This window comes from Epargyreus clarus, unplaced genomic scaffold, assembly GCF_041222505.1.
Source record: "Epargyreus clarus isolate Ecla_fem2 unplaced genomic scaffold, WU_Ecla_fem_2.2 ptg000032l, whole genome shotgun sequence".
Classification (NCBI taxonomy): Eukaryota; Metazoa; Arthropoda; class Insecta; order Lepidoptera; family Hesperiidae; genus Epargyreus; species Epargyreus clarus.
Genome location: NW_027332237.1, coordinates 2,266,333 through 2,279,906, shown reverse-complemented (window position 1 = coordinate 2,279,906; position 13,574 = coordinate 2,266,333). Strand labels below are relative to the sequence as shown.

Here is a 13,574-nt window from a genome sequence, read left to right as displayed (position 1 = left end):
CAAATTTACACAAAATTTTCCAAGTTCGATCATGATAACTCAGTCAAACTTCAAGATAACCGAACGTAGTGAAAAGTAATTTTATTCTTATCTAACCTCACAGACAGGAGTTTAAAATTTACGCAATATTTTTTTAAGTTATGTGGTAAAATATTGAAAATTTCGGGGCAAATTTTATTAGAATTGAGAAATTGTGTTCTATTTTCGATTTTAAAATAACAGTTAAACGTTCATTGTCAGTTACACACCTTAGAATTATTTTAGAAAAATCTAAAGTGTTAAATATTGAACAATTTGTAGAAAAAAAACGTGAAATATTTTTCTATTTCTCATAGTGTTGAAGACAAAGTGTAATTTAAATTTATAGTGAGTTACATGTCGTAAAAAAGTGTGTTAATAAAGAATATTGTGTGATATCATGTAATTTTAGTAAGGTCTTAACATCGTCTCCTAAACTTTCTAGTAAGTAACATTGAAACTAATATTAGATTATGTATGGATAGTGGTGTTACAAATAAGGTCTGTAAATAAGAACTTTAATCTTACCTTTTGATAAATGAAAGAAGTAAAGGAGTATATTCAAATTATTTAATTACAGTATTATTTTAGTTAATTATTTGGTTCTATTTTCATGATGTTATTTTTATAATAATAAGTGCCCATTTTTATAGTTACTGGCTGCATGTGTTACACGACTCTATGCATTAGCCATAGATTAGTAAAGATACTTCGCCGCCTTGAAATTGAATGAAGCCACAAATGGCTTATTTAGTAAGTTCTTTTTTTGAATCCTTGACAAATAAAATCATTTTTAGAGAAAATTTACGAATAAATAACTAATTTACGTAATAATTACGTAATTTACGTAATAAATAAATAATTCTTTCAAATATTTTAGGGACATTTTAGCACGGAGACGTGACGAAACTATTTTACGCAACTATTTTATTTCTCAAAACTGGGCACATTTTCTTGTTAGGCGTGAGTAATCTTTACTAATCTATGGCATTAGCATAAAAAAAGAAAAAGAACGCTCTTGACATTAGAGTTGTATTTTGCGCGGGAATAATAAAAGTTGTAAATTGGCTCAAGAACTAGTTTTATCTTATTATTATGTAGTAATTCCGTAGTTGTTTCAAGTAATAGATATCTATAATACATAACAAATAAGATTTGATTATTTGAGATTTGTCAAATATCCTTCCCAACCCCGAAGGTCTAATTTGCAACAAATAAGCATATATAAAATACAGCACCTTATACTGTAGTTATACAACTGAAATATGTGTGAAGATGATGCCATCTGTAACCCTCAAAGGTTTTAACCACTATCAATTTTCTTCTTAACATCTAGAATTCTAGATCTTCGTGATAAATATATTATACCTCTTATTATTTATATTTACTTAATAATACGTTTTATTGAATCCTTGTTTAGCAATTTAATAATTTGAAGTCACCTTCAATTTCCTTCAATATATCTGTTCATGACTTATAATTTACATCGAGACTATTATCATTTGATAGAGTATTGACTCAACTAAGTTAGTAAATAGTGTGGTGAGGCATTCCAGCTTAGTCCTTAGGGGTAGAGGCGCAAACCCATCAAGAGATCAAACACCTTCGATTTTGTTCTTAACCAAGTCTTTCTATGTTCCAGCTGTCTAGAGGCAATGTACTGGTCATGCTGCGAAGAGAGGTTTTGCTTCGACAAGAAAATCGCTACTTACAAGTAAGTCATCAATATTACCAACGTAATTATTTTTATCTCGTGTTTATTCATTGGTATCATTATCAATCATATTTATCATTAATGAATGGTGATAGTGATAGTATTTCATCAACATTATTCTCCATTATTATCGTCGAAACTTTATCCCACTGCTGCACGGGTCTCCTCTCAGAATGAGAGGGATTAAGCCATAGTCCACCGCGCTGGTCAAGTGCGAAGTGGCAGACTTCGCACACTTTTGATAATTTTATTATTATTATTATTTTATTTGTTTTTTTTTCTGTAATTTATGTTTATTGTTATGATCATAAACAAAAATTACAAAATTGAAAATTAATTATTTTTCTGTTATATTTTTTAATTTCTCAGATAGGTTCTCTCACGATGTTTTCTTCACCCTTATAGCATATGATAATTAATTTGTAATACGCACATAACTTGGAAAAATCAGAGGTTTCTCCGATTCGAACCTCGGACCCCTTAGTTGAGATTTCAATTTCAACCACATCCCCTTTTTGAAAATCGGTTAAAATACCAATAGTAACGTATCCTATCGTAACAATATTGTTGATATTTTTAACCGACTTGTTGGTAGATTCGTGAGTGTCAATTATTATCGATAGTAGGTATTTATCGGCGATATATCGTTAAGCAAACATCGTGCGGCGTCGATTAGAGCTTCCTATGTGTGGAGCGTTGGACAAACATTCGTTTAACATATTGCATAATCATGATGCAATATCACTTTATCGTCTTTATCTAGTAATAAATTCTAACTATAGAGCAGCTTGCAACTTGGCCTCTTAATTGAGGGTCTGAGGATCGAATCCTTTTTTTACGAGGGGGAAACCTTCAAAAGGTACCCCATGCCGTGGGAGCGACACGGGGTTATGTGGGATTCTTACCGCACTAAAACTACCGCACTAAACCCCCCCGGTGGCCGTCCTCGGCGCTGCGTAGAGGACTCCAAAGGAACGCAACCGGAGTCCTCTTAGCGCATTGCCCCGTCGGGCTCCGCTCGTAGCTTTGATTTTGAAATTAATTATCACTTGCTTAAACGATGAAGTAAAACATCCTAAGGAAGCTTGTGACTTGACCTCTTAGCGGTTCAAGGTTTGAATCGCAGACGAATCGATTTTTGACGACTGAGAGTTCTTTGAAAGTCCTCAGGGGTGTGTAAGGTCTGTTAATTAAGTGTAAATACTTAGCCAGCATGGTGTGGTGGCCTACGTAACTCTTATTCTGGTAGGAGACCCGTGTTCAGCAGTGGGGTAATGGGTTAACGATAACTAACCCGAAATGCAAAATAAATTGCTTAGAGATTATAACAGAGTAAAAAAATATAATTTAAAAAAAATGAAGTAAAAAAAATACTAAGTAAAACAAATGGAATTTATTTGTCAAAATTCTACCAAATAATATTAATCTGCTGAATAACTTAACTTAAACGCCTTAACAATAACACTCAATTTAACTTAACATAAACAACATAACAATTCCAATAAATACAAGTAAATATAACAATAACATAAAATCCCATTAAAAAGATAACAATGACACAACACTCGATAAACAAATATATAATAAGAATGACAAAAAAATTGCAATAAATAAGTATAATTTTAAAATGTTTAGAATTTTGTTTACAAAATGTAAATATTTGTGAATTAAAATTAAACTGTAATTGATATTTAAAAAACGAATAACGTTTATCTAATTAAAGCGGCTTACTCTTATCACAAACAAGTTTCTCTAGATAACAGTAACCATATATTTTCATGTCAATCTGTGTATCAAGGGCTTAGAGCGTTAATTCCATAATTAGTTTATTATCTAAATGATTTATTGTATTGAGATTACTAATCCCTTTGTCAAGTGGAATTAAATGTAGAACTATTAGTGTTTTCACACTGGAAGTACTGTTACACCTATTTCTTCCTCATTATAACAGTGTTAACCGCTGCTGTGTTCTGGTTTGAACGGTGTAGTAAGGGAGACTTTTCCGAGGCACTCCAGCTTAATCCTTAGGCGCATCTATGGCCTCAAGTAGGAATTTCTAATCCTATCTGGAGTTGATTACGGATGTCCATGGCAGTAGCCACTTATAGTTATCGCCAAACTGCTAGTCCGCCCTGAAGTTGTTGCGAGCAGGTGTAGTTTTACAATTTGCTATGGCGGCGCTATACATTTCTATATTCAGAGCGGACTAGCAGTTTTACGTGGACTATACCAGACTGCATGTTCGTCTACTAGTGCTATATTATTATATCTATGAAAAAATCTTTGATAAAAAATGTACAAATGCGATTGATTGACACTATTGACTGTTGGAATATAGCAAAAACTCAAGCCTCTTATAATGTATAATATTCAAGTAGGTTATATATGATAAAGCTGGCAGCTGAAAAACATATATTTTTACTTCTTCTAATTTGTCATTCTGTCAATGATTCGATATAATAAAAAGTATCTTTTTGGAGTGAATTTTATTTTATTATATTTCATAGTTTATTTTCTCGTTCTCCTGTGGCCTATTCCCAACAGGTTATGGGCCCAGGCTACGCTATCGTAAAATATTGAAAAATATAGTCATCTACTAAGTATAAAATTTATGTAATATTTCAAACATGGAGTCGCGGAAGAAAAAGACACATGAAAAATGTTTGATGGCAAACGGCGATGGCAAACAATAATATATAAGTGTCTAAACCAATATCGTCTACGGCGAAAACAATAATGGATGACTTAAATAAAATTACGAATGGAGAATTTTTTTGGCTACACAATTATTTTGACTGCGTAAGAAACAACTTAATTTTGGAATTGCGACCAGATATCAAACGCTGATACAACTTATTTTAATGATTGAGTAATATGATCACTAACTTGGTGCTAAACTTGATTAAATGGATCAATGGATGAAATGGATCGACGGATTATGGATCAAAGGATGAAACGAATCGACGGAATGCATATAATTCAATGTCTCATCTTTTAGATTCAATGAATACATTCAAAATATTCAAAGTAAAATTGAGACCTGAAACAACTGAACTTCAAATATCACACGCTTGTAAAAATATAAATTTTAATATAGAAAGATGTGTAAACTACTACAAGAATACTTACTACATCATGCAGATACACAAGCTAATATGAATTTTTATCATGGAAACTGTTGGTGTAAAAATTATATTTTTTGCGATCTGAACCCGTCGCTATTACTGATGCTAACTGTCATTATATCAAGTACCTAATTGAAACAAAATGGAGACAGTAGTAGCTATATAACTGTAAATGCATTGGACACTGCAAATAAAAATAAGGACAGTTTCGCTTTTATGTCTTAAAAATGAAATTTATTTGATTTTTGTTCCAATTCTAACCCTGACACTTGTTTTTCTTTTAGATATGAAAACTCTGATCACTTTGAAAATACAAAGGATTAATATGTGTCAAATGACAGACTACGTTTAAAATTGGAGGAGCTAAAGATTTGGTAAAGGTCAAAAACAAAGAATTTAAAATTCTATACTGTTCACCAAAAGTTCTGTGGAACTTTAGTTCTATGGAACTTAAGCTGTACCTATGCAGCTTCTTAGTAAATCGAATTGAATAATAAAAGGTATGTGCCGGTTATTAAAAAATGAAGGGCATATTTATAAAAATAGTAAATGTCTAATATGTAGTATAAAGGATGATAGTATCATTATTTTTCATAAAATGATAGTTCACAGTATAAAATAAACTTAATTCAAAGTTAGAAATCGTATTAGTTATGGCACAAACGGTCATTTGAATAAACAGAAATTAAATTTGAATAGCAGTGATAGCCTAATGGTTAAGAAACTCGACCTGTCTAACGAAGGGTCCGAGGTTCAAATCCCAGGCAATCACCTCTGAATTTTTTCAAAGTTATGTGTGTATTAGAAATTAATTATTACTTGCTTAAAAGGTAAAGGAAAACATCGTGAAGAAATCTTCTACACCTGAAAGATTTATATAATAAAAAATCTGAAAGGTATGTGAGTCTACCAATACTCACTTGGCTAACGCGATGAATTATGACCTAAACCTTCTCATTCTGATAGGAGACTCATGCCCAGCAGTGGGACAATAAATGGGTTGATGAAATTTGAATATTTTTAAAGATTTTATTATTGACCGTCATGTGACAATCTTGAATACTTATATGTAATCTGTGATCTTGAATTTCTGAAAGTCAAGACTGACCAGCTAATGGTAAAAAAAAATAAACATTTTTTTTTTTATTATTCACTGTGATGTTTGCGATTCGATAACGTCGACTTCCTTTGATGACAAAAATTGTCTTTATGTTACATGTATTTTAAATGGGAAATAAGTATCATTTTAAAAGTCTAAAAGTGAAAATGTATCCTATAGTAACATTATTCATTTACATTATGATAATGATCGAGAATATATTTCTGAAATAATGAACTTAAGGAATTTTTGTTGGCAAGATAATTATGTATCATTAAAATTTACCTTATAAAACACAATAAAATGGTGAAACAGAGCAAATGAATCGTATATTAACCGAAATGGTTGTAAATGCGAAATTAAATAAAGCTTTTGGGGTGAAGCTGTTACAACAGTCATATACCTACTTATATTTATAAAAATATACATATTCCCCACTAAAGCTCTGATAATAAATGAATAAAACACCATGTAAATTGTGGCAAGGTAAAAACAAAATCGATCATATGAAAATGTTTTGGTGCTACTGCTACGTTCGTAACACAGTTAGCAAGATTAAAGATAAAATAAATATAGTTCAAAAAACTAAAAAACACGCTTTTATGATAAAATTAACTAAAAAGTAGAAAATCTAAATGAATCTAGGAATCAATTAAGGAACAGTAAATAGTATAATTGTGAAATAAATCTACAAAGTTTGAACGAAATCTGGCCGTTTAAAGTGGGTCAAAATCGCGCCCAAAGAAGTCGGTTACAAACATACAAACATACAGGTGAAGCTAATAAAAAGCGTGTAAATATTTTAGATCCAGCCTAGTTGGTAAAGATTTTAATGGATATACATTATTAAATATTAAAAGTAATGAAATGTCCATAGCTGCTAAGCAGATCATGTAGTTGATGAATTAAATATTGAAAATAATGACAACAAACATTGAGCATTACATATCAATATAAAATTTAGAAAGCCTGACTCTGATTCGGCGAAACTAATTGAAAGCTAACAACATTATTCCTTAAATGATAATGCGTCAACAATAACTATTAAATACTTGATCAATCCCTGAATTATTATATACGGATGCACAATCCTGATAGCTGATCTTTATTAAGTACTTTGCAATAATTACCTAAATAATTTAAAGGTATTTTAAGGTGCCTATTAAATGGTGAAAAGCAGTACAAAGTGAAATTAAGCCACAAAGGAGCAATCAAATCTGATATTTTGTTTACAGACCTAAATATGTTAACATTATTAGTTGCAAGTGGGTATTTACCACAAATAATAATGAACTTAGTATTTAAATCAGAAAAAATAACAAAGCTCGTTTAGTTGCTCGAAGTTTCACTAAGAAATTCAGTTTCAGTAAGAAATTTTACAGGATTAAGATGTAACGTTCGCACCAATAGCCAGATTTACTACATTTAGATAGATTTAAATGTACACCATATGGACGAAAATACTAGCTTTGTAAATTTCATTTGATATAATTAGAAAAATATATTATAATGGTTTTCATACAGAGAATATTTATATGGTAGTACCAGAAGGTAAAGGTTGCTAAAGATAAAGAAGGTTGCCTAAAGATAATAAAGTAAATTAAATAAAAGCTTTAACGGCTTAAAGCACACATCTCGGCTTTGGTTTGAACGTCTTCATGTTATACTTAAATATAGGGTTTAAAAACTCTTAAAGGTACATTCTCATGCAGATGCATGTAGATAAATGTTTAAATATACCTATATAAGATAAATTAATACGGATAAGAATATATATATGTATAGAATAAGATATATGTATAGTCCCACACGTATGTATATGGTTTAATAATTTCAACAAAATAAGCATTATAAATTTGCAAAAACATTTTAATGCAAATAATTTATATTACAAATACAAAATAAATAACATAATTTCTTGATATAGATGTTGAAAGAATAGCAAATACAATATCACTTAATCAGTCTACTAATGTGCAAAATGTGTTAAAAATATTCTATAAGTGTAATTTATCCTAATCACTTTCCTTATAAATTATTCAGTATTAAATACTAACTTATGCCATGGTGCACATTGTAGAGTTAAATTAAAGTAGTATTGTATAGAAATGTAAAAGTAAATGTACTTACGCATCCAGATTTTTTGTCTTAAATGTGTAAATATTTAATACATCTTTTAATGTTATATAAAAGATATAAATAGTTAAACCTAATCAATGAAAGCTGTAATTATAAGTAGTTAATTATTGCTTATGTGGACTCTGACTGAGAAACTGAGAACGCGACGAGACGCACAAACATAGTATTAGAAACTATTTGTTCAAAGTAATTAAAACTGCATAATTTCGTGAAACACACGAAAACAATGTAGACACAGTCGCAGTCTCATTAGCTAAAGCAGAGTACGACTATAAGGTTTTGTTTGAAGTTTTCTTTGTATACAGAGAAGTGTTCTGCAAAGAACGTATTTATAAATTGTTTTATACTTGAATTTTTGAGGGAGGCTGTTGGAATATAGCAAAAACTCAAGCCTCTTATAATGTATAATATTCAAGTAGGTTATATATGATAAAGCTGGCAGCTGAAAAACATATATTTTTACTTCTTCTAATTTGTCATTCTGTCAATGATTCGATATAATAAAAAGTATCTTTTTGGAGTGAATTTTATTTTATTATATTTCATAGTTTATTTTCTCGTTCTCCTGTGGCCTATTCCCAACATTGACAAACGTGACCGTTAGCGTTAAACGCTTAGAAGCATTTGTAATGTCTAGACTAGACATCTGAATCACAAAGGCACTATTCTGACTTATTATTTATTATTACTATCGTATACTATCCTATTAAGATTTATGAAGTATGATTGACAACCCTACCCGTAACGTATTTAGCGAATTGACAACCCTGAGCGTAACTAATTAGTCGCCATAAGACAATTGTATGGAATCATTGTAAATATGACATGTGACATATGTTTTCTATACATTGTAATATAATTATCTTGACACGATTGTCTAAGAATAGTATTGGATTTATTTAGTTCGATTTCTGGTCAGGTTGAAATGTAAATGCATGTTGTACACCTGAAGATGGTTACTGCCGCGAATAGACATCTATAATCAGCTACAGATATGATTGAAGTCCTATCTGAGGTTGGCCATAAATAGATTATACTCTTTGATGAAGATGGAATGCTTGTGTGCAAAATGTCTTGCCATACCCCTTAAATCAGAATACATAAGCGTTCGAAAAAAGGGAATTTAAAACCGGATCTAAACTCTATTTGCACTTAAAGTTTTTACTTACTTAAAAAAAAGTCGTACGAGTTCGCCTTATAATTGAAATTTCACCATAATCATACATTTTTCCTTTTTGTATTTATACAAAAAATAAAAAAAAAATAAGTATGTGGTTGTTGGCAAAAAATTATCTTAACATTCTCATTTCTTCATTCTCATGTGATGTCAATCATTAATCGTTTTCCGTCCACTACTGGGCATGGGCATGGGCCTCCCCTAAGGTGTGGTAGTGAACCTAATCTTGGGATCTTCTCATCCAGTTACTTCCATAATGACAATGATAATGATCACTTTAATTATAAAGATGTCGTTGACTTCACTAACTTAAACTTTCATATTTCCAGGCTAGATGAAGAGACCACCTACGCCAATGGCTACACGAACCTGGGAGCCAGTGTCGACAGTGTGGTCACCGCGCAGCCGATCAACAACAACCATCTGGCTCCACGAGCTGTCATGGGCCGAGAGGTCAACGAACTACCAGTGCATGCTGATAAACTATATGAGGTAGGTGAAGAAGAAGAAAACGAGGTAGAACAAGATATATTTGGTAGAGACACCACAACTTCAATTGTTAGTAGAGACGCTGTATCAGATTTCATACATATTTTTTGTATATAATATAGGATTAGCAGACAAGCATGCAGGTAAATGGCTACTGCCGCCTATGGACATCTGTAAAGAACCCCAGATCGGACTAATCCTAGGACCTCAGTTAGTAATATCTAAATATTACTAACCACCTTCAATATATCACATTAACATAGCTATCTGAAATATTTTTAGTTCTGATATTTTTTAGACTTTGCACAAATGAGATGGTATCATGTTTGTTTCATTGAAAATATTGCAATATGATTTCATGATAGATAACTATCTAATGACAGACACTTAAACCATTATATCATTATATCAAACAACGTTCTCAGTTCCAGTTATCACAATCTGTTATTATCTATGATTACGTATTTATCTGATCACATAAACTCTATACCTGTTTTTATTGCAAGTATCTTGAAGTACTTTAAGCTTTTATTAGTTATCTTAAGTCACAAGAATAATATTAATTTACTAGAAGTAGAGATCTTTTAGTAACGTGGAATTAATTTACATATTGTCAATTTTCAGGTATTTTCAAAATCTCTAATATTTAGAACTGATCATGAATTGAAATCGAAAAGTAACGGCGATTTACTAGACGAGCTTGAGACGAAATCAGAACCGGACTACTTATCGGACAAACCAAATAGGACGAAAGTGTACTTTGAAGATGAAGTCGATTCGCCGGTCACGGACTTCGAAATCATGTTTAAAGATGAGCTCTTGGCGAATCACGACATGTTCAAAATCGAAGAAGAAGAGGAAGACAGTAAGAGTCAGGATACAGAAGAAGGATTAACTATGAATGTTGCTGTAAAGAAACAGGACGTTGTTAAACCTAGTACCATCACTTTGAAAGAACAAACAAAGATGACAACTTCAAACCCAGTGTACGAATATGACCCAGTGTCTCTTGTAGCACTACCTTCAAGCTTAGCGCTGCCAAGAGTTGAGAGCGTCAAAGGAATTTTAAGAAGTAACAGCGCGAAAACGCTAGAAAGAGTCGACAGTGGAAGCAAGTTATCAAGACCCGTTTTAAACAGAGTGGAAAGTCTGAAGAATATAGACCCGAACAAAATAAACAAAGTTCTTGCAAGAGTGCCGCATAGAAGTGCGTCATTCTTGAACATACCAGCTCATTTAGCTCCAGAGAAACCACCACTAATGAAGAGCAAATCCACAGTAGGCGTTCCATCTTTAGCTGATCATGAATTAAAACTAAGTCAGTTACCAGACACTCCTATTATTAAAAGCAACAATTTGCCTCGATTCTTCGCAGATAGTCCCTCACTATCCGAATATAAAGGAGAGATCACGTTGCAAAGCATAAAACAGAAGTCGGCGATGATGTTTCAGGAGAATGACTTCAGCATGCCTCGGTATTATGGGAGTGTGGCGAAGACGGAACAAACACCAGTACACGAAAGCAAGTCTATGCCGGATTTAAGGAATCCGGCTTCAAACGCGAAGGTCAGTAAACGATTAGTGAAGTTACGAGGAAGATTGAAGCCATTGGTAATCAGAAAGAGTTCCGAGGAAAGACTATGATAAAGAAAATGAGGCTGGTACTTCAAATTTGGAAAAATTGAATGCGATTGAAAGAATTGATGTGCGTATCAATTATTTTTTTAGTGTTAACAATGTTATTTCTGAAACATTATGTTAGTATAAGATACTGTATACTTTGTGATCGTGTTTTGTATTACTTTATGCTTTAAAATGTTACCATTTGACGAGTGAGTTGACTTTTTTGTAAAGTAGCGTCACGGTTTGGTGATGAAAATAAAAAATATGGATATTGGCACAAACGAAAGGATTTGATTATTATTTGTAGATATAAAAAGAGTACGATTCGTTGATCCATTGTACCGCTATTTCTAATTTTGCCTCGAAAACGGTATTAAAAGTTATGGTCTAATGTTAATTAAATGCAGATACTAATTATGAGGCATTCAAATTTAGTCCTCAGAAGGTTACAGCAAATGAAAAACCTCAAGTAGGATTCCTGTAATTTGTAGGATCGCTAATAGATTATTATGAGCGACAAAACTTAAGTTTTCAACTTAACATTGAGTAAAATAAGTTCATGGACTACTTAAAAATTACTTAAAATATGTTACTTTTTCTTAAGCCCATGCAAGATTAGCGTTCAAAATCCGTGACGGTACTTTTACTTAGTTAGTTGTTAGGTTAAGTTACTTTTAAGTTAGTTAGTTATTTATTTCCTAAAACATTGTTACGAACAATTCCTTGTTATTTTATCAGTATTTTATTGCTCAAACAATGTGTGTAGGATGTGATTGTTATTATTGACTAAGAACAATTAGTACTAATAATGTATATTGTAACTTAATTTGACTTACTTAAGTTATATTTCTAGTCACAAAACTTAATGAGTTTAAATGTGTAAATGAAATATTGACGTCATTATTTTATTGAAGTATTTTTATCAGATTGGGTATTTAAATCCAATGAAGAAAATTTTAAAATTTCTAAGCGTGATTTTTTTAAAATTTAAATTTTAAAATTAAATGATTGTAGACAAAGGCTCCAATGTTATTTTATGTGTGTTTATTAAATTTACTATCATTGTTTAATGGTGAAATTAATATTGAAGATATTTATTTCACCATTATTTATTTATTTATTGATGCAATTCTCAGTAAGTTTTATAATATTTATTTATTGAAATTTATTATCAAGCATGAAAAATTATGAGGTATTTATTTAAAGTTTATTGAATTGTCTATTATGAAAATATTTTTAAAATATGATAAAACTCAAATTGTATTAATAAAAATATTTCAAAATTTAAAAAAATAATAATAATTGTGTAAATAATGTATAAGATCTGTCTGTAATTTATATGTAAACTTGTCTGAAGAAAAACTGTATATTTATGTACCAATTATTGTTTATATGTGTAATAAAATGTATATGTATAGAATTAAGATATTGAATTTGAACAATAAATTATATTTAACTTAATATATTTGTTTTATTTAAAAAAATAAGTATATTATAATAAAAAGTCTAGAAATTTTTAAGGAAAAAGATCTTCCAATCTCAGCCAATTATTGCCTAATAAAGTTTTAAATTTGTCAATTTTTCCTAAAAAATTACAAATTTCTAACTTTGGCAAAATTTTAAAATTGAATATCTCTAACAATATTAGGGTTATTTTTACACTGTAAATCTATTTTTATAAAGGTTAAGTAAAAGTCAAATCGAAAAAGCGCACAGTTTATTACAGAATTACTATTCAATACAATTTCCACATCGTTGGTACATAATTTAATAGGATTATTAGAAATTCAACAGTATATTATAATTTATAAGACGTATCGGTTAACAATACATCTTACATTAATGAATGCACTAGAAAACTTATAACTTCCTACTTAATTAATTCGCTATATTTTGCTTAAATTTCACTAAATTATCACACTTTTAGAATTACAAAGACGTAAGTGCAAAATACACTTGAAAAGTGTATTTTAATCGAAGTGTTGCTTTTAATTCCCTCTCAATCAAACATTGATACTACTGCCACCTAGCGGTACTTACGGTAATTACACATTTAATTGAATAGTTTGGCACTTTTAAGGCTCCGCTCATATCTACAGAAATACGTGTGAGACATAGGGCGTGGCAAATAACATATTTTACCCACTTTGAACGGTCTGATTAATTAAATATTTTGAATACAGTAAATAT

The 13,574-nt window shown here is 30.7% G+C and overlaps 1 protein-coding gene across 2 annotated transcripts in view; it reads left to right on the top strand.

Annotated features, from left to right (window-relative positions):
* The window catches only part of LOC140755114 (uncharacterized), a 42,031-nt gene extending 29,701 nt beyond the window's left edge, over positions 1-12,330 (top strand). For both annotated transcript variants that reach the window (XM_073090314.1, XM_073090313.1), the window contains exons 3-5: positions 1,661-1,732; positions 9,602-9,764; positions 10,386-12,330. In XM_073090314.1, the coding sequence (XP_072946415.1) occupies positions 1,661-1,732; positions 9,602-9,764; positions 10,386-11,405 (1,255 nt within the window). In that variant the 3' untranslated portion in view covers positions 11,406-12,330. The remainder of the gene's footprint in view (positions 1-1,660; positions 1,733-9,601; positions 9,765-10,385) is intronic.
* The last annotated feature ends 1,244 nt before the right edge of the window (positions 12,331-13,574 follow it).